The following is a 19,551-nucleotide window of genomic DNA, read 5'->3' as shown; positions in this document are numbered from 1 at the left end:
GAGCTGGGCTAGGGTTTGATCAAGGTGTGGAGGGAAAGCCTCCCCAGCTTTGTAGTGTGGGCTTCAACAGAAACTCAGCAGTCTTGTCTGCAATTTGCTTTGAGTTTTGGGGTTCTTTTGAGCCTGTGTTTAGTTCAGCAGATATGAGCAATATCTAACAGAAACCTGCTAGGACCCGTGAATGCTGCAGCTACAGAATCTTGTTTGGCTCTGGTTGCACACTAGGGTTTTCGTGGTTTGTGGTTTAACATGGTATCAGATGAAATTGTTCCAAAACTAAGATTGTAATTTGAACAATGGATGAGAGCCTTCTCCCGACCTGATGAATGTCCAGGTCATCCACTCGGACTACCATGCAGCTGGATCGGAGACGGTTCCACGAGGGGTGCCGAAGCGGCGGTAAGCTTGCAGGAGGTGCTAGTGTTTGGGGGCAGCCTTTCTCTGGGGGGCTTTTGTGAGGACTGGACAAAATGTCTGAGGGGGAAAAAAGTTAAAAATCACATCAGCCACGATTTAATTCATCTCCTTAGCAACCAGTTGGAGCTGTTAAACATCAAACCCACAAGAGGTCTTTAGAAGGCACATGTGTTTATTGGTTAGAAATAATGGTCCCAGAGTTGGATATAAATGGGGAAGACTATATAATGAAAGCCTAGGGCTTTATGAGGAAAGAATACAGTCAAAGATCTGTGTACTCTGTGGCAAAATCAACATAATTCTGCAGCAACGACTCAACGATTCTGTGTCACTCAGACAGCTTCATATACATTCAAACAGAGGGGTTTCCTGGACTAGCTATGAAAATGAATACCACAATCTGTGCAGTAGTCCCATGTGTCACTTATTTGGATATTAAGTTCATTGTATTTTACTCTGTCCCTATATTTGCAATTTTTCATGCGCCACTGATTTTTGTACTGATAACTCATTGCTGCATTGTACAAGTTGCCAGGGGCTGGAGCTGGAGGTCTGCCAGGGCATAATTGACCCATCATCTGCTTTTAGAGGAAGTAGCCCCTGTGGTAGGGGTGACTATCTTTTGCCCAAATCACTAGTAAGTAAGTCTGTTAATCTCTTTCGTAACGTGAAGGCAACTGAAAGAAAACCCCCAAGTTAATCCAGCAGTGCTACCTGGTTGCTTTTTGAAGGGGGACCCTGGAGTCTTAGTGGATCCAGCATTCATTTCTTCACAGTACTTCTCCATCTTGCTTTGAAATTCATTCACCAGCTTCTTTGCCCACTCTCCCCGAGTCTCCATGGTCTCACAGTACTTCACCCAATGCTTGCAGGTGTCTCCTGCAGAACAAACAAACAAGGTGGCTTTTGAGAGGAGGTTCTTGTGGCTTGGATCAGCACCCGACCCCTTAGCACTCTTACTCACATGTGCACCTTTTAAATGCTCTCCTCCAACTGGGACCACCACTGACATCTGGCCATGGAGCCCTGCATGTGACTTCCTGTTAAACAATGCAGGCTTCCTCATAGCACAGCTGCCCAAGCCTGCAAGGGTTCCAGATTGAAGTGTTTCTTTGCAGGTGCCATTTCTCCTCTGTAAGACCACCACCTTTTCCACTGTGCAGGGTCCTGAGTTACACACAACTGCTGCTGAGTTCCCCCTGGGCCTTATCCCTTACACTGAAGCACCTTCAAGCTGACCAGCCCCATATAGGAACCAGATCCACAGCTTAGGCAACGGGAAAGGTGGGGGATCCAAGGGTTTAACCTTATGACTTTATGACAGAGATCAAAGTGTTCCCTTCCTTGTAACCTGGCTCCTTTTCTCCTTAGGGGTAAGGGTGCCATTCAGCCATAAAGAAGTGAATTGGGTTAGCCCTGCAAAGAGGAGTCAAGTCACAAGACCTCTCTGCACAACCTTCCTCAGGCTTACTTGCCTGCTTCAGTCCACAGTCTTGTAGCAACACATTTCCTCATAATCTCTCTTTTTATCCCTTTCATGAATGAGGAAAGGACAAACTCCCCTTACCTGTCCAGTGGAAGGGATAATAGTCAAAAGTCATTCTCCTGAAGGTGAGCTGCATTGCACCTCCCATCACCCCATGCTTTGAGGAGCCTGTGGAAAGACAGAATAAAGAACATCTGCGTATCAGCTGGGCAAGCCAAATCCTAACTGAGAGGAATTCAGAGCAACTTTGCATAACTCCGTGAGCCGCTACTGTACCAGCATCTCACTTCGGTGTTAGGGGGCACGGTATTGCAAGCGGTACCGGTACCTTCTTTTACATGAAATATAAAATCTTGCTCATTAAAGAATTCGACCTTCCTTTTTATACCAGAAGATGTCAATCCTGGGGCCGTGGATAAATTCTAATTAGAGTCATTACTTTCTCTCTAAAATTCCCCCTGAGGTTTCAGTTGGCTATATAAAGTGGTGTTCTCCATGTGCTGTCCTGAATACCTGGTAAAGAATTGATAAGCACTGCTGAATAGTTGCCACATTCCATTCCAGAGGTGACTGCATTTCCGTGATGCATGAGTAATCCCTGTGTGTGTATATATCTATCTATATATACATACACACACACACACATATATATATATATATGGTACAGTTTGCAAAGCACTTTGGGATTCCATGGTATGAAAGGGGCTATACAGAAGGATACCATTTTAAGGTAAGATGCAGCAATGATTATACGTCCTTTTAGGTTTGGCACCATCTCTCATGATCATCTAGGCCAGGAAACAGACAATGGAATGAAAATGACTAACCATTAGTACCATCAAGAAAACTAGGGCACCACACACAAAACTGCATTGCACCCGTGTCACTGGCAGTTACGGTTCTCACCACTATAGCCAACAATATGGTAACAAAATAAAGAGGACAACGCAGCTTTGGGCTGCAGATGCTGAGGCTTTAAATCACAGGGTTTATTACCAGCCTGATCTCTCTATATGGCTCTGATCAAAGTCCAGCTGGAATACTGTGTGTACTGTAGTTCCAGGCAATTCAGCAACAAGAAAAGGAGACAAAGTGGAACAAGGTCAGAGAAAAGCAACAATAATGATCAGAGGGCGTTGAATTATGAGGAAAGATTTATAGAAATAAATATCTAGAGCTTGGCTAAGGGACAACCAAGATTGCGGGGAGAGCAGGGGACTGGAAGAGAGGCTACTTCAACAGGGAGGGAGAGGAATCATGCAGTATGGCCCACTGGGATAAACTAGGAGGAATGGGATTAAAATCAGGAAAGGCCAATTTTAAACTGAATTATTGGGAAAGCATTCCTGGCAGAGAGATCTGCTAGACTGGGGAATGGTCTTGCAAGGGAAGTGGGGGAAGCCTCATTGCCTAGCCCATTTAAAACTAGGCTAGCTAAACTACCAGAAAATAAATGGTAAGGAACAATTCTATACTGACCAAGTGAAATGAGCTATTAGACCATCTAATCTACCTCTTTGGTCGGTGACAGATTGTTCCCTATTGTGTATTCTCTAGTGCTTTGTCCAAGCCAGTGAGAGGACTTCCACTCCTTCTCCCCTAGGAAGCTACACCACATATGCAAGTCTCCTGGTACTTAGGACAGTGTCACCCCACAAAGAGTGAGCTACTGACACCAGCCTCACTGTGATATCCTAACACTGAACTCAGAAGTGCAGAATTAAATGCATGTGCACATGTGAAAAAGAAGTACCCCCTATGATCTGGTTTATTTTCTCCTCCAGGCTCTCCCTAGTGCTGCTCTTGGTCGGGTACCTGACTCCCGGATGTGGCTGTCATCACAGATGTGCAGGTCCAGACGGGAGATGAATAGGTGGTAGGAGGACTCTTTCATGTCATACTTCTCAAAGTACTGGCTGATGCTGCTTGTATTCAGACTGCCTCCAAATGTCTGGGACCAGGACTGGTGGGCACTAGGAGCAGGTGGTGTGGTCTAGAATACACAGGAACATGTTCTTCAGGTACCAGTACATCATCAAAGGAAAACAGGGAAGCAGATTCTAGTGCACTGGAAACAGCTTATGTTTACACCCCACAGTGGAAGAGCCTGAATAACGTTCCCCAAATGAAAGGCCTTTGACCAGTGGTTCTAACACAGCATGTATAAGGAAAGAGCCAAACGTAACTGAACAACTAGAATTTATGATTATCAATTTGATCTTGAGCTTCCGTTTCTGCAGACAGACTTTGCAAAGCTTAAAGCTGTTGCAGGTCCATCAATTGATTTATAATCAGTGGAGGCAGCAAGGTCCAGCGGACAGGATACCAAACGGAATCAAGGTATCTGTGTTCTATTCTAAGCTCTGCTGTGTGACCTTGGGACTGCTCCATGCCTCAGTTTCCTAATCTCTAAAATGGGACTAACGATGCTCACTTACCTTTGGAAAATGCTTTCCAATCAGGGCAATATTCGCATTATTATTTAAAGTCCTCTTGGCCTTATCTCACTGCACTGTTCGCAAAAATCTTCTCTTCTGCAGTTCCTGTTATCTGGAGAAACATCCCTTTTCTCACCTTATGGTCTCTGGCTCTTTGCAAATCTCTGCTGGAAACACCTTGCATCCTTGTACCCTTTAATTTCACTTTCCCTCTACAGCAGTTATTTAAACATCTCTCTGTTATTTAATTTTGCTGAGTATTTTGCAAACTTCTTTTTAAAAAAAACATTTGCAAGGGTGTTGGGGGGGAGTTCAACGGCTAACGATGGAAGTAGGGTGGGAGAAATAGCTGGTTAGAGGTTCTGAAATACAATGAGCTTTGTGTGCTGCAAACGAACAATACAAACATCTCAGTGTACTGCAAGCCCCCTCGCAGGACACAGAGAAAAAATAATGATCCTGAAAAGGGCTGGTCTGTTTTCTCCCCTGAGCACCCCGAATCATGACAATTTTTACAAGGTTGGAGTGCCCCTCATGTAGATTTTTATTTTGAGAAAGGTAGTTGGAGACAGGAACTTCCTAGCAGAGGCTGAAGAGATTATTTTCAGGATATATTCATTATCTGTTATTACCAAAACAAAATCTATGGGCCCCCTGACACCTTGTGATAGTCCTGCCTCGAGCAAGGGTTCTCAAACTGTGGGTTGGGACGCAAAAGTGGGTCATGACCCCGTTTTAATGGGGTCGCCAGGGCTGGTGTTAGATTTGCTGAGGCCTAGAGCCAAAGCTCATGGCCCACTGCCCAGGGCCAAAGCTCGAGTCCCACCACTCAGGATCGGGGCTAAAGCCCTGGGAGGCTGGGCTCAGACTTTGGCTTTAGCCCTGGGCAGCCGGGCTCAGGTTACAGGCCCCCTGCCTGGGGCTGAAGCCCTTGGGCTTGGCCCCCACCTGGGGTGGCAGGCTCAAGCTTCGGTCCCCCCACTCCTGGTGTTGTGTAGTAATTTTAGTCGTCAGAAGGGGGTCACAGTACAATGAAGTTTGAGAACCGCTGGCCTAGAGGATCACAGAATTTTCCATCTCTTTTCCCCCCAGACCGATTCTAGCCCATGACCATTTAAAAATGTTCACTGATCATTTTTGGTGGTGGGTGCTATGCCTGTAAGTCATGTTTTTATCCCAGTGGTGACTCCATACCCATGTGTGCCTAACCTTGAACCAGCTGAGCTTTTAGGACTTCTCCCAATGCTCACACCCATTGTGTTGGCATGCTCCCAATGCTCAACCCATTGTGTTGGGGTGCTGACAGGACTTTTGGGAAGCTGCACAGATTACAGCTTTCCTACCTCTTCCCGTCATCAGAGAGACCACTCGGCAGCAGGCACCCGTCTGTATGTGTGTATGGAGAATCCATGCTGCCTTTTCCATGTCTCTTCCTTTTTCCCAGGATGCTCATGCTTAGGTGATAGCTGCTTACCAGGACAGGTTCTGGTGCCATACTCTTCCTCTGCTGGGAAGATTTCTCCATGGCTTCACTTAAGGACTCTGCATACTTCAGCATGGCTTTCAGCTGAGAGTCTGTCAGCACCCAGAGCAAGTCGTCAAGGAGGAACATCAGCTTAGATGCCACCACGTCGCAATCTTTGGTCTGAGCCAACCAAAGAGAAAGCAGCGAGTTTAACATAACTATTTTTACTATACATATTTATTCCTCTGGGGACTTGTGGACCATAGCAGCTGCAAAATATGCAACTTTAGAAATCATATGAGAGAAAATAGGGTAGAGGGAGGCCATTCATCTGACTGAGAGGTGTCCAGGGTACCCCAATATTATTCAGTGGGATCTGTTGTCTCAGCTGAGCACCAAGCTAGTCAAATCTGTCTCCACCTAAGGAGATATGTACCCAACTGCACTGAAGGAAGAGTGGAGATGCAGGAGGTTTATTCTTTCTAATCAACACTTCATCACCTTTCTCCTTCTCCTGTTTATAGTACAACTAAGCCTGGCAGTGATGTAAGCGCTCAGTAAAAGAGGACACAGCACACTTTTACATGACTGTGACAGAGGATTATTCATGCACTTGTCCTGCTGCATGCATTCCTGAACTAAGAAATGAGCTGTTCTGAGTACACAAGATAAGAGCTCAGCGTGTACCTCACTGAAACCACAGAGCAATACAGCATCTAGGGCTCTGCTTTTGTGGAGAAAAAGCACAAGCACTGAGAAGGGGGGGCATAGGTACCATCACCAGACACAGGAATAACTATCCTTCTCTGTGCCTCTTCTCAGTTCTGAGATTCAATTGAGTAAGGACATTATTCCTGATTGGGGAGATGCAAATCAGAACTTTACCAGGCAATCACTCCTGCTATCAGTGGAGATACTCACCCTTCTCTTGAGAGAAATTTGGATCCTGCCTTGATTGGTAATGAGTCTCAAAGGAGTGGTAGTGGGATCCTGATCACCATTGTCAGTGGCATCTGCCTCTATCCGAAGTGTCTGCCAAGTGAGCTCTTTAAATGTCAAAACCTACCCAGAGAGAGAGAGAGAGAGAGAGAGATCAGGAGACAAACAGGAAAATGCTGAGAATTTCACCAACTTCAAGACTTTACCAATAGATACGTTTCACAGTAACAGTACATAGGCAAGAAAAGAAACAGATATAGAAGTGAGGAAGGAAGACACAGCATCTTTCTTCTGGGATCGCAGTAATAAATGGAAGAGCTGCCCTGGGATCATATAGTCCTCCCTCTACAGTGCAATCACAGCAGAGACTAGCTAAAATGTATTGATTGCAAGGGAGCTCACAGCTTCTCCAGTTTTTCATTCTGCCAGTAAGGAGATGCTATGAAGAAATGTGATAGGAGACCACTGGCTATGGAAGAGTTCAGAGTGACTCCAGTTCCCAGTGGATGCTTTAGACTGTGGTATAGAGGTCACTGAGGTTCCTTAGAGCCATCCATACTGAGACCAAGATGTGAGAATTCAGAGAAAATGAACCAAGGCCCCAGATCTGCCAGACCCTTCAGGGACCATGGAAGAGACCTAAATGTGACGCCCCCGTATGCTGCATCTGCCAATGCAGAGAGGGTCTTACCTCTCCTCTCTGAGTGTCAGTGATGCGGGTGAAACGTAGGTCACTCTGCTGCCAGTTGGGATTCACGCTGTATCCTTGGAGCTGCCACAGTTCAAAAGAGGCGTGGAAGGCCTTGGAGTGAATTTTGATGGTGATGGAATTGACAACAATAGACATTCCCTCCACAACCTTTTCGGCAAAGCCATACTCGCTGTAAAGAGAAGAACCCTCAAAATCATCATTCTATAAAAAGGAGCCCCAGTTCAGGCTGACCCAATGATAACAAATGACTGTCACAAAGGAGACCTAAGGTTCAGAAGCAGCCTGGCTCCATGGAAATAGGCTACCTCCAGGAGAAGTGCCATCACTTGTGCTAATCAGGCACCCCTATTTATTAAATTAGCCTCAGCCATGGTTACAACTGAGTGTTCAAAGCCATTGCCATGGTAGGCAGAAACAGAGGAAGAAGAGTAAATCATGGAGCAAGGGGTGGGCAAGAGGGTGCAGTGCACATGGAAGCTGAAGTTCAACTCCTGGAGTCAGCCTCTCACTCCCAAGGCCAGAGACAGAAATACTCCTGTCCCACACAACACTCCGGTGAGCACTGCCAGCTGATTCAGAAGAGACACAATTGTTAACCACGAAGGCGCATACAGCACAGTACAATGGGCAGAATGGGTTAAACCTGTTAGAGCTTCTGGGTGGGTTTGAAGTGTCATAGCTCCATCAATGGAAAGATGACAGGTCAGCCGCCCAGTCAGACACAATACTGTACAGAGTGAACATGGGGAATGCTTTGTGAGACAGCAGAGTCTTTGGAAGGTTTCTGAGAGAGGATGTTACTTGTTTCTAGCCTGGAGGGGCAAAATGAAAGCAGGAGCTGAGTTAGGACAGGGATAAAGGAGTGGTTAGGAGAGAAGCTTGGGTGGGGTGTTGGGAAATGTGATGGAGCACAGCCAGAGGAGAAGAACACAGGTGCAGGCCAGGCAGAATTTTCAGTGAAGCTTTGGAAACAAGGAGAAGATTTAGGTCTCTGCCAAAGATGAGGGAAATCAATGCAGATGTTCAGGAAGTGGGAAAGAGACACTTTGCCAGAGGAGCAGGAAAGGATGAGGAGGTGGGCTGCAATGAAGGAATCCTATCCACTGCTTCCTAACCGGAGGCTGGAAGCTGCAATGCAAAGGCTCTGGGGAACATGGCTTAAAGGTGCTGGGCATTCTTAAGGATCTAGTCTAGGTCAACCCTGGCCAGCTGTACAGACTTCTGCCAAACCCTGTCCCCATCTCACAGTTGAAAAGGCTGGGAGAAAACAATTCCTCTTTTTTATTGCAAGGCTCCTTCACTGTTCAGAATGGACAATCAGGAGTGCCTGCCCAACACAGATAATATAGTGTCAAAAACTAACTGTAGAGTTAGGAGATGCCAACCTTTGACCTGCAGCAAGAGCAATGGGAGACTGTCCATTGGGTGGCCGAGGCTCTTCACAGGTTCGCATCTCCACCTCCACCTTATCCAGGTACTGCAAACACAGGAAAGAAATAGTAAGTATGGCATTAAGACTAGGGATAAGCATTATGGTCCTAAATTTGATATACATGGGGGTCACTGGAACTACTGGGTCAAATACCAACAAGGTGGACTCCACCTTCCACCATTCTCAGGGAATTCACTGTGTGTGGGTGGGTATTTCAAATAAGACCTTAAAAACCAAGGTTCTACCTGCTCTGCATGGACATTGAAAATCTCACAGGGCGCTTTTCATAAAAGTAAGGGGGTTGGCTGAGTATCCTTGACTAAAGTATCTATCCTTCTCCCCATTTCAACTCTGCACCTGGCAGGTGTCCTCCACTCTCATGCAGCACTGCTCCTGATCCCTGTCATACCCCTTTGCCTGCAGCCCCTGTGCAATCTGCTCACAGCTGTCCACATTTCTACAGCTGGTCTGTAGCTGTGTTTCTGCAGCCTCTTCTTCCCAAGGCCCCAGAGACCCAATACTTCCTGTCTACTCCAGGCAGGAGCACGTCTAGTGTGTGGAGCTTGGCACAGGCAGTTGGGCAATTGCACACAATGAGGGTGAACTGGTAGGTGTGCTCATCAAGTTGGGAGATCAGAAAAAAGCATTTAAAAAACTCATGGGGGGGAGTTGAAGGTGGGGTATGGCTTCCAGTCTCTGAGCATGGAGTTTAAAGTTGTGGCCAGAGCAGTCACTGTTACAGAGAATGGAGCATTGTGGGACAGCTGCTGGAGGACTGTTAGGGTTGATACAAGTCATACAATATCTATGCTCGCACTACATTGACCTCAGTAGGTGAACCATGGTTCTATGCCATTCGGGGAGGTGGTTTTACTGTGTGACTAACAGGTGCTTATATCAGTGGAAGACAAATTTGAACATAGACACATGTACAAATAGGTCGACACAAATTGACCTAACTTTATAGTACAGACCAGGTCTCAGAGGTTGCTGCATTTCAGTGCTAATGTACACACAGTCTCCAAAGTACTTTGAGATCCATTGAGAAAAATCTATCACTGGTTTCACATCTATTTGTAGAGAACACTTTTATTATATACTTCAGAGAAAGGTTAGCACCCTGGGGCCAGTGGGAATGTCATTTGGGCAATTCTCACCAGATCCTAGTAACTTGTACTCTTCTCTAGGGCCTCCCAACAGTTGACCATAGGACAGCACAGAAACCTCAGAAAAGGCCTTGGGGTACTTCTAAACTGCAAAAAAAAAAAAATCCAACAACTGTAAACCCCACAGCAGCCAGTCTCAGAGCCTGGGTCAACTGAATCAGGCTCATGAGGCTCATGCTATGGCATTAAAAATACCCCTGTAGACATTCCCTCCCTGGAGCTGGCTATGAAATCCAATGACGTGAGTAGGTCTCAGAGCATGGGCTCCAACCCTCCTCACCAGGTTTCAAATCCAGGCTCCAGTCCAAGCAGAAACATCTATACACTGCTATTTTTAGCCCTGGAGCACAAGCCCACGTTAATTGACCCGGGCTCTGAGACTCGCTGCTGTGGGGATTTTTTTGCAGTGTAGACATACCCTTAGAGACAAAGACACTTCTATGAGATCTGGGTGGTAAAAAAAAAATTCATATCTCACGTGACCTTAGAGAAGTCTCTGTGCAATGGGCTGGATTTGATCAGCAGCTGAGATGATGCATGCATCCGACGAAGTACTCACCCATGAAAGCGTATGCTCCAATATGTCTGTTAGTCTATAAGGTGCCACAGGACTCTCTGCTGCTTTTTTCAGATCCAGACTAACACAGCTACCCCTCTGATACTTGACAGCTGAGATGTTATGTCACAAAGGCTTCAACACCTCTAGCTGTAAGAACCAATTGTCCCTTTGCAGGAACAATCCCTTAGCTAAGATTTATTACAAAGAAGGAAGACGACTAAAACAAAATATTACCAGATAAATCGGGTGCGTCTTCAGTTTCGTCCACTGGATCTGTAAAGACAGAGCTCAAGTTGCAGAATGTGCCTCAATATGCCCAGGTTTGAAAGATTTCAGGGAGACACAGTCAAGCCCCCCCAGAGATCAACTCACTTAAAGTCCTGCTGTGCTTTGAGAGTTGATCACATAAAAATAGCACTGTGACAATACAGGTTCACTGCGTCTCACTGACTCCAGATCAAATGGGCTACCACAAACAACTGAAAAGATGTTCAAACAACCTGCTGTGTAAGCCCAGTTTGGCTTTTGTATTTCAGGCTGAGTCTTTTCCTTCTCATGTATCATTACCAGTGATATATGCTCTGCAGCCCAAATTCAGATTTCACTTATGCATAAGCAACTCTGTTGTCTTTAATTGCTTTACAATCAATTAATTCAGGCTGTAACTGGAATTTAGTTTACAGTTCTGTAGATTATACTCAAACCTGAATACAATCCATTTTACCCCCACTGACCTGTGTTTGCTCTGCAGTTCTAGGAGCAGCAAGAACTAATGCTTGTTACTAAACTGAGCAGATCCAACTCTGAATACATACAGGGAGCAGCTGAGATGAGTAAAAGGAGACCATTTTTACAATCATTTGGCAGAGCAGAACCACACTTTAACAGAAAGTCTTTTCCACATGCTAAACGCTTTTGCTTTACTTTAATGTAACTGTGTTTAACATCAGCTGAGGTTAAACAAACAACTTCTCATTTAAAGTCAACTGAAAAAAAAATCCATTTCCTGACCCAAAAAGCACTTGGAACAAGATTTTCAAGATGAAGAGGCCCATTCTCTGTGCACAAGTGCAGCTGTGACTGCATGTGCAACTACTGCGATTATACTAGCAAGCCGGTTAATTGTGGGTGCAGAGGCTGGTAAGGTGCCTAGAAAGTCATTTTTCACATGCTTTTACCCAATTTGCACATTATTTCTGAAGTCACCATTGCTGAAAATGTGACCTTTAAATAAACGTTACTGCACGGAAACTCATGGCACAAGCAGGTTTTCAAAGAATTTCAATCAGCATTTATTTACACTTTACATTCCTGTTTCAGCCCAGTTTGGAGGTTTGTGTGAACAGCCAGGGCAACCAGGGATGGCTGTTTCACTCTTTCAGCATTAAAGAATAAGTCAGGGGCAGGAGGGAGAGGGGCAGGATATGCCTCTGCTACCACAAGTTCATTTCCAGTTGAGAAAGCTGATATCCTTTATCAAAAGCCCCAGACAACATCAAATGCAGACTGACATCAAGTGGGCTGCATTGTGTTTAGAGGACACCATTAGTGCGGCATCTCAACTCACCTGGATGGAAGCCTTGTTACAGTAGACACGGGTGATAGCTAGCCAGGTGGGCAGCTCCAATACATTCTGCAGCACCTCTTCATCCAGTTCCAGGTTGGTCAGCTGCCCCTGACCTTTCAGTGTGCTCAGGTTAATTTTGTCTGGAGAGAGATTCTTAGTAAACCTGTGGAGAAGAGGAGTTAAGAGGCAATATGACAACAACTTCCAATGTGTCTGTGTCTATGGAGAGGAGGGTTATTTTGATGGCAAACACCCCCCTGTTGTTTGCAAAGCACCTCATACACTCAGGGGACTATAGAGAGAGAAAGAGATAGAATAATAGGGACGCCATACCACCACACAGTGGGCAGACCATTGCATTTCTATAGTGCATTGTGTGAGCTGCCCTGCCAGTTTTGCAGTGTCCAGTTAGGCCCCAAACCAACTCCCACTGACTTCAATGGCAACTGGGTCAGTTCCCTAAAGAGTCATAAGTGCATTCGTCACCTTAGCGCTATGGAAATTGGCCCACTGTAAATACCTCAGAGAGAGAGAGAGAGAGAGTGAGTGAGTGAGAGAGAGAGAAGCAGTTTTGGTCCAATATTTCCTTTTCTCTTTTTTTTTTTCTTTTTATAATAAAGCGCAAGATCAGACATCCCGCCCCACAGAAAAATCTTCATTGAGCTCAAACTGAGGTTACAAGAACATAGCCAAAACTAAAGGGGAAAAAAAAATACAGTTTAAAATATAGATGGGAAGGCAAGGTTGTTAGGTGTCTCTTGGAATTTTTTGCCTTTCAGATGTTTCGATTATATAGAAGAGGGCAGAGTTAAAGCCACCCCAGAAAGCGTCTTCACCCTAGGCATCCTCCAAATAAGCTATGGCAAGTATTCTAGTATCATAGCTAGCTGACAGTTAAACCCTGGGTACCATGGCAGCTCAACGAAGAAGCTTGGTGGGTGTCTTTAAGGCCCTTATAGTTTGGCATTTTAAATGTTTTAAATCAAATCAGGAGAGAGAGCACTGGAAACCCAGAAATTAACGTAATTGCATTAGGGCACAAAGAGAAAATGAAACTGACTAGAAACAAATGCAACTGGACAATAGTTTCACTCCCCAAGATAAGTGGCATGCAAAAAAATATTAAGAAACTTACAGCATCAATGGTAGAGAGAGATTAGATCAGTTTTACTGATCACTCATATTACTGTCACAGCGAAGTAAAGGATTTTAAATAAATTATTTTATCGGTCTCTTTAAATACTAGTCTCACAGCCGAACCCATTCCTGTCCCTCATTAGTGAAGCTGATTCATGCTCACCAGTGTCCCAAGCTAAGAAACAGGGATATACATGGTCAGTGAAACATCAGTGTGCCTGCCCATAACATAACCCTTCACACTGCTTTTCACGATCAACTCAGCCATGCCCTGCTTTTCTTCTGTCTACCATCAGCTGCTGATCTCTCCTGTCTCAATTTCTCCTTCAAAAAGGGTTTGCTGTTTACAGGTCTGCTGTATGCACCCTGATGTCTTCAAATTCCAGACATGCCACACATCTGATGGATGAGAACAATTTGATTAAGGGCACAAAAGAGAGGTGCAAAGGATTCTGGGGCAAATCTGAAAACATCCAGCTGAACTGGAAATACCAAGAATCCTTTTGGAAGAGTTCTCAGGACAGTTAGGGCAAGCAAAGATGAGGGCAATCTAGGAGGAAGATAATGGTGAGCTGCAAAGAATTCTGCATCAGCAGAATGAGCACAAATTGCAGCAGCATGCAGGATTTTGCTTCTTCCCAATTGGGATGGCGCAGCCAAAAACTAGGATACTTGGCAGGTCCATCTTCGTGCATAAACAGGGAAGAAAATAAAAAGCAGACATGCTGGATTCAGCTGTGTTAGAAATCTTGTATCAGTTCTTCCTCACGAATGAAATACACCTTTCCCGTCACCCGGTCGAAGGGTTCAGAAAAGCTTGGAGGAATCTGCTTCTTCTGAGCCACCAGGAGTAGTTCAGGGATGCGGGGGATTCAGAAGTTTGATAACAGAAATGGAAATTTATATAAATTCTTGAGTTAGAGAGAGAATTTAGGTTACTCTGCTCCTTCACAAGGTTGCAAGATTTCTCATTCAGATAGTAAGATGTGAATAAGGTCAATAGAGAACAGCTTAAAGTTTCCCATGCCTTTGGTCCAGCCAGTCATTAAGTCCCATCTACACTGCAACAACCACAGTAATATATTGAAAGACATGGCTGTCCCTTGACACAAACAAAACATGGTTCAATCTCACAGTGTAGATGAGACTGAACCATGTTTTAATTGTGTTACTGAGTCATGGGTCAGCCCCACAAAGTCCAAAGCTGTGGTGTGTTTTAGGAACATGGTACAATCCCATCTATGACAAAAGAGAAAGTTAGGATTTGACCATGTTGTAACCAGGTCCTTCAATATGCAGCCAGTCAGCCCTGCTTGGAGGCAGAGCCTGTTTAAGAAGAGGTGTTTGGCCCTGGCAGAGGGGATTATCAGACCCAGCTGGGGAGGGGTTAGGCAGTTCCTATGAAGGACTGAAAGAGCTCAGTTGAAGAGAAGGCTGGAGGAACTAGGGCAGCTCTAATGACAGGGGGAGAGATGTAAGGGGAAAGGCTGCTGGGCCCCTACAGCCTATGTTGGTCAAGGGAATAGCTTGGTTTTGTGTTAACTTATGAGTTTTGGGTTTGAAAAATAAACTGCTCGGAAAGAAGAGCTAGAACTAGACTTTGGGCATGGCGTCAATCCTTCCTGGGCTTGGGAGACAAGCCAACAGCCTACTGTAGACTGGACTGATGACCAGAGAAGTTGTATTTGCCTTGCCAGTATCTCACTGCAATGTCTGATTACATGGTTTCCCTCTCTGCACTAGGGAAGCCAGTGAAGGCTGCAGCTTGCATAGCACCACAGTGCCATGGGATTCAGAAAGAATCGAGTGTTTCTGCCAGATTTACTCCCTGTTTAAGCCAGAGCCATTTTACACATTCCTCCATGCTAATTCTAATTCTTCACAGCGACGCAAGTGCTGGAAAAGAAAGGCCCCATTGTCAGCCAGAGCAGGATTAGATTCACACAGTCACACACTGCAGTTCTCTCACTCCCCTTTCTCTGCACTGGCCTGGCTGCATGTGCTGTCCCATTGTGCAAGGCACAAAGACAGTCCCGAGAAACTGTGCCAGCATCTTGGGGATAGTGAAGGGGCTGCGGGGGAGGAGAGGCTATTGTGCTGGTTTCATCAATCTCACTACAGGAGTGTGAGTTGAACTCGGAAACTGGCTGGGATTAGTTGCTTATCAGCCAATCCAGAATTTCCTCCAGAACAATGTATTTATCCAAGTGAACATTGTGCCAGAGCAGAATCTGAAGCGAGGAGAGAAGCAGTTATGCATTTCACTGCAGCCAAAAATCCTCCTCCTCATAGGAGAGGCTGGGACTTGAACAGCTGTGAGCTTGCCTGCTGCTTGTATTTCCACACCATTCTCTGCAGTAATGATTTCTGCTGGGGAGGATTGCAGTATGAGACCTCTACAGACTTTAACCTGCCACGGAAGTTCTTTCCTTTCCAGGCCTAATAAGCTAGTATATCAAACCTTTTGTCTCCCATCACATGACAGCATCACACACCTGTCACTATCTAAGGCTCACAGAGAGAGAGAGAGAGAGGTTACTCCTTTTCTTTTTACAGAGCGAGAGAGGCCATCCTGTTTACTTTAGACAAATATTTCCTCATTAAACCGGAGGAAACCCTTATATAAAACACACATGAGAAGTTTCAGAGGGGTAGCCATGTTAGTCTATATCAGCAAAAAACAACAAGGAGTCCTTGTGGAACCTTGGAGACTGACAAATTTATTTGGGCATAAGCTTTTGTGGGCTATGAGAAGGGCACATGAGAAAGCAGCCAAGATCAACACAGTTCTCAATTACTATATGGCAAAATCTGCTGTGTATAAAATTACATATTACAGCGTGTGTGACATTCTACAGGTGACAGGTTCACTGAAGGAGCATAAACAATGATATCTCACAAATCTGTAAACGAAGAGAACTAAAGATCTCAAAGCATAATGCCCATCATCGGGTTCATCACTAGGGCCTGGGATCTCCTGTGATAAAGCATGAGCCTCTATGGCAGTGGTTCTCAAACTTTTGTACTGGTGTCCCCTTTCACATAGCAAGCCTCTCAGTGCGACCCCTCTTATAAATTAAAAACACTTTTAAATATATTTAACACCACTATAAATTCTGGAGGCAAAGCAGGGTTTGGGCTGGAGGCTGATGGCTCATGACCCCCCCCTTGTAATAACCTCGTGACCCCTGAGGGGTCCCGACCCCCAGTTTGAGAACCCCTGCTCCATTGTTTAAGCTAACAGATCAAGTCCTCTAACTAAGAGCCACTGCAGAGTCGTATCCTCTGTTGATTGGGCAGAGAGAACAACGTATAGTACATGCTGACCAGTAGGATGCCAAAAGCACTTTGCAGACATTAACTTGACATTGTAAGGCTAAGTCAAATAGCCTCCTTTTATTAGATGGGGATGCTGAGGCCCAGGGAGGTGCAAGGAACAAAAAACCCATCTCTCCCGACTTCTAGTCCTTAGCATACTTCCTCTGTTGAGACATGCTGCTCTCAACCGGTACATTAATGCAGCAGTGTTGGTTGTATCAAAATATTGTAGAGACAGAACACATTTATCGGACAATCATCAGCATCTCAGCCAGAGGCAGAGCTGAAGTCTTCAAACCGACACACTGATGTAGAGAGATATTAAATAAAGCCAGATGAATACAAAGCAGGTTTTCAAAACAAGTATAGGGGCCACAAGGAATCCTGATGAACTGATATGAAAATGACCAAAGCCAATGCTGCAAGATTCTACGGAACAGTCGCTATTAGCAGCCAAAATGAATATGAAATTTTAATTTACAGTGCCTGTGGAAGGGGGCTTGGGGAAGACTTACGAACAAGGGAGAAATGTAAACAGTTACATGACCAGAGGATAGATTAGTATGATGTCTTTAGCCAAACCTCATACTGACAAGTAAAGAGGGTGGAGTTTTGAAGCAGATCTAAGGCCCCTCAGCTCACTGGGTACATCTAACATGGCAAGCAGAAACCCATGGCACCGAGTCCAGGATAACAGACATGAGCTCACGGGGCTTGTGCTACGGCATTAAATATAGCTATGTAGATATTCGGGTTTGGACTGGAGCTCGAGCTCTGAAGTTTAGGGAGTGGGTTGGGTTTCACAGCCCAAGCTGCAATGTCTACACAGCTATTTTAAGGGCGGTAGCATGAGCCTGAGTCTGTAGGCCTGGGCTCTGAGACTCACTGCCATAGGTTTCTGTTTGCCATGTAGATGTACCCAATGAGACTAAGTGCCCTCACATAAGGTCCAAAGCAGGCGAATCGGAGAATGTAGCAAGTATGCCCCAACAAGCTGATCCCTACAACTTTATTTGCTGGAGATAGCACTTTACCTAGCACCAGAATTATCCCCATATACCATGGCCAGCTCCATAGTTCACAACCCACAATAAACCTGTCAAGTGTTCAAGCAGCAAGTGAGAGCTATTACATCAATGTGGGTGGAAAGCAGAATGGGGCAGATGGGGGGATCTAAGTCAGTCTTCAGATTGCTGCACCTGATAATACCTCAGGATTCCCCATGCAGCAATTAAAAAACACTGTTCCAAATATCGTGCCTGTCTTTGGAGGGAAAGATCGCAGACTGCTTAAGATTAACATAATATTACGTTACAGTAACAAACCAAAATATAACTCTGCAGTCTAGAGGAGCAGGGGCTTTCCAGTCACAACTCCTGGGTTCCATTACCAGCACCAGCACTGGGCAAATCACTTCTCTCTGCATCAGTTTGCCCATCTGTAAAACACAGTTACTACACCTATCTCACAGGGCCATCTCAAGGATAAAGTCATTCTTTGCACAGGGCTTTGAGATCCTCAGATGAAATAATCTTCACATGCAGATCATCATAACCAGGGAGAAGCATGTGTGCATTTGGGAAAGGGTTTATACAAGAGGCAGCGGTAGTCTATGGCAGTTACAGCTGCAGGGAATTCAGAACGGTGCCTAGTCTTCCCAGCAGCTTCAAAGGAAATGCTTTGCTCAACGTCCGTGGAAGAAAGGTCCAATGACTGTGGACAGGATTCTAAACAAAGTCTGCTGGCAGACTCTCTCCATTCATGCTGAATGGCAGTCTGAGTTTTGGCAGCATGCATTGCAGGCTTGGATAAAAGTGAATGAAAATAGTTTGGGGCAGTTAAGAAAATTGACTGCATGGACCATTTCCATTTCTGTTTCCAAAGCTCTTTAATAGAGGACATGCAGTATTAGCCAGTACATTCAAAGAACAACACTCTTCTTGGGCCTGCCAGGAACAGTATCAGCAAGAGCAACTCAAACACACATACTCTCTCTCTCTCGATGGCGGATACCATTTCATCCTCTCACACATCACCTAGTCAAGACAAGTCCAAATTTGATTTGCAGGGTACTGGATAAAACTCACTACCACAGTCCCCAGTGTCCACAGAAAACTTTCAAGTGGCTAGAGACTCTGATTGTCTTCTTAGCCATAGCACTAGGAAACAGGAGACATGGGATCATAGTAGCTAGAGATGGATGTCTAGTCTTGTCCATGCCCAGTGACCTATGTAAAACTGGTCCCTACAATCTATTTTCCAGTGCTTGGTTTAATCCATTTTTAACCAATTCAAGTACTGGGGCTTCCAACAAAGCCTTTATGAGAATGAACAGATGCCACTGTTAGCAAATTTTCTCTTTCATCCCATTGCTCCTACTTATACTCCTGCAGACCACCCTAAATAATCTCTCTCCTTTCTTATCATTTACATCTCCCTGTTTTCTGAATTGTGTCTGAATCAGCAGCATGTTTTTGGTAGTCATGTGCCCAGAACTGGATGCCATATTCAAAGTATGATTTTCCCACGCCCCAATGTCAAGCCCTGAAGTGGAGAGGAAAGAGGCCTGTTGGAGCATCTGTTTTTAAAGATAAACTAGCATAGTAAGATGACAGATAAAACACTGCCTATATGCTTAAAAATCCTGTTTAAGATACAGTGGTTTACTTGGATTTGGGCTGTAAGAACACCGTTCTTTGGGGAAAAAAGACTTCTTAGGTGGTTTCTGAACTCCTGATGTTTTAGCTTTCATTTGCTTTAGAGAGTCTTTTATCTGGTTTTTGACAGGGAAAAAAAAACAAGAGCATCAACCTTGCTCTTCCATCGTTAACTTTAAAAGGATATCAAAGGTGGGGATTTCATTACTCAAAGAGCTAGTATCCGATTCATCTCCCTGTACATCTAGATGTCACAAA

General features: G+C 45.0%; 1 protein-coding gene across 4 annotated transcripts in view; it reads right to left on the bottom strand.

Annotated features, from left to right (window-relative positions):
* UHRF1BP1 (UHRF1 binding protein 1) overlaps positions 1–19,551 on the bottom strand; it is a 56,253-nt gene that overhangs the window by 18,864 nt on the left and 17,838 nt on the right. For 2 of the 4 annotated variants that reach the window (XR_006276444.1, XM_038379579.2), the window contains exons 2-11: positions 12,182–12,344; positions 10,849–10,887; positions 8,843–8,934; positions 7,437–7,626; positions 6,728–6,868; positions 5,816–5,986; positions 3,719–3,896; positions 1,985–2,071; positions 1,132–1,296; positions 320–474 (exon numbers count right to left, since the gene is read on the bottom strand). Coding sequence is in view for 3 of the 4 variants with exons in the window: in XM_038379579.2 (XP_038235507.1) it covers positions 320–474; positions 1,132–1,296; positions 1,985–2,071; positions 3,719–3,896; positions 5,816–5,986; positions 6,728–6,868; positions 7,437–7,626; positions 8,843–8,934; positions 10,849–10,887; positions 12,182–12,344 (1,381 nt within the window). In the remaining variant the exon portion in view is untranslated. Of the gene's footprint in view, positions 1–319; positions 475–1,131; positions 1,297–1,984; positions 2,072–3,718; positions 3,897–5,815; positions 5,987–6,727; positions 6,869–7,436; positions 7,627–8,842; positions 8,935–10,848; positions 10,888–12,181; positions 12,345–18,625; positions 18,673–19,551 lie in introns of those variants that run through there. The other 2 variants (XM_043500313.1, XM_043500314.1) reach the window with 2 other exon arrangements.

The sequence above is a fragment of the Dermochelys coriacea genome, chromosome 21 (assembly GCF_009764565.3).
Source record: "Dermochelys coriacea isolate rDerCor1 chromosome 21, rDerCor1.pri.v4, whole genome shotgun sequence".
In the NCBI taxonomy this organism is placed as follows: domain Eukaryota; kingdom Metazoa; phylum Chordata; order Testudines; family Dermochelyidae; genus Dermochelys; species Dermochelys coriacea.
This window is presented reverse-complemented; position numbering and strand designations above follow the sequence as displayed.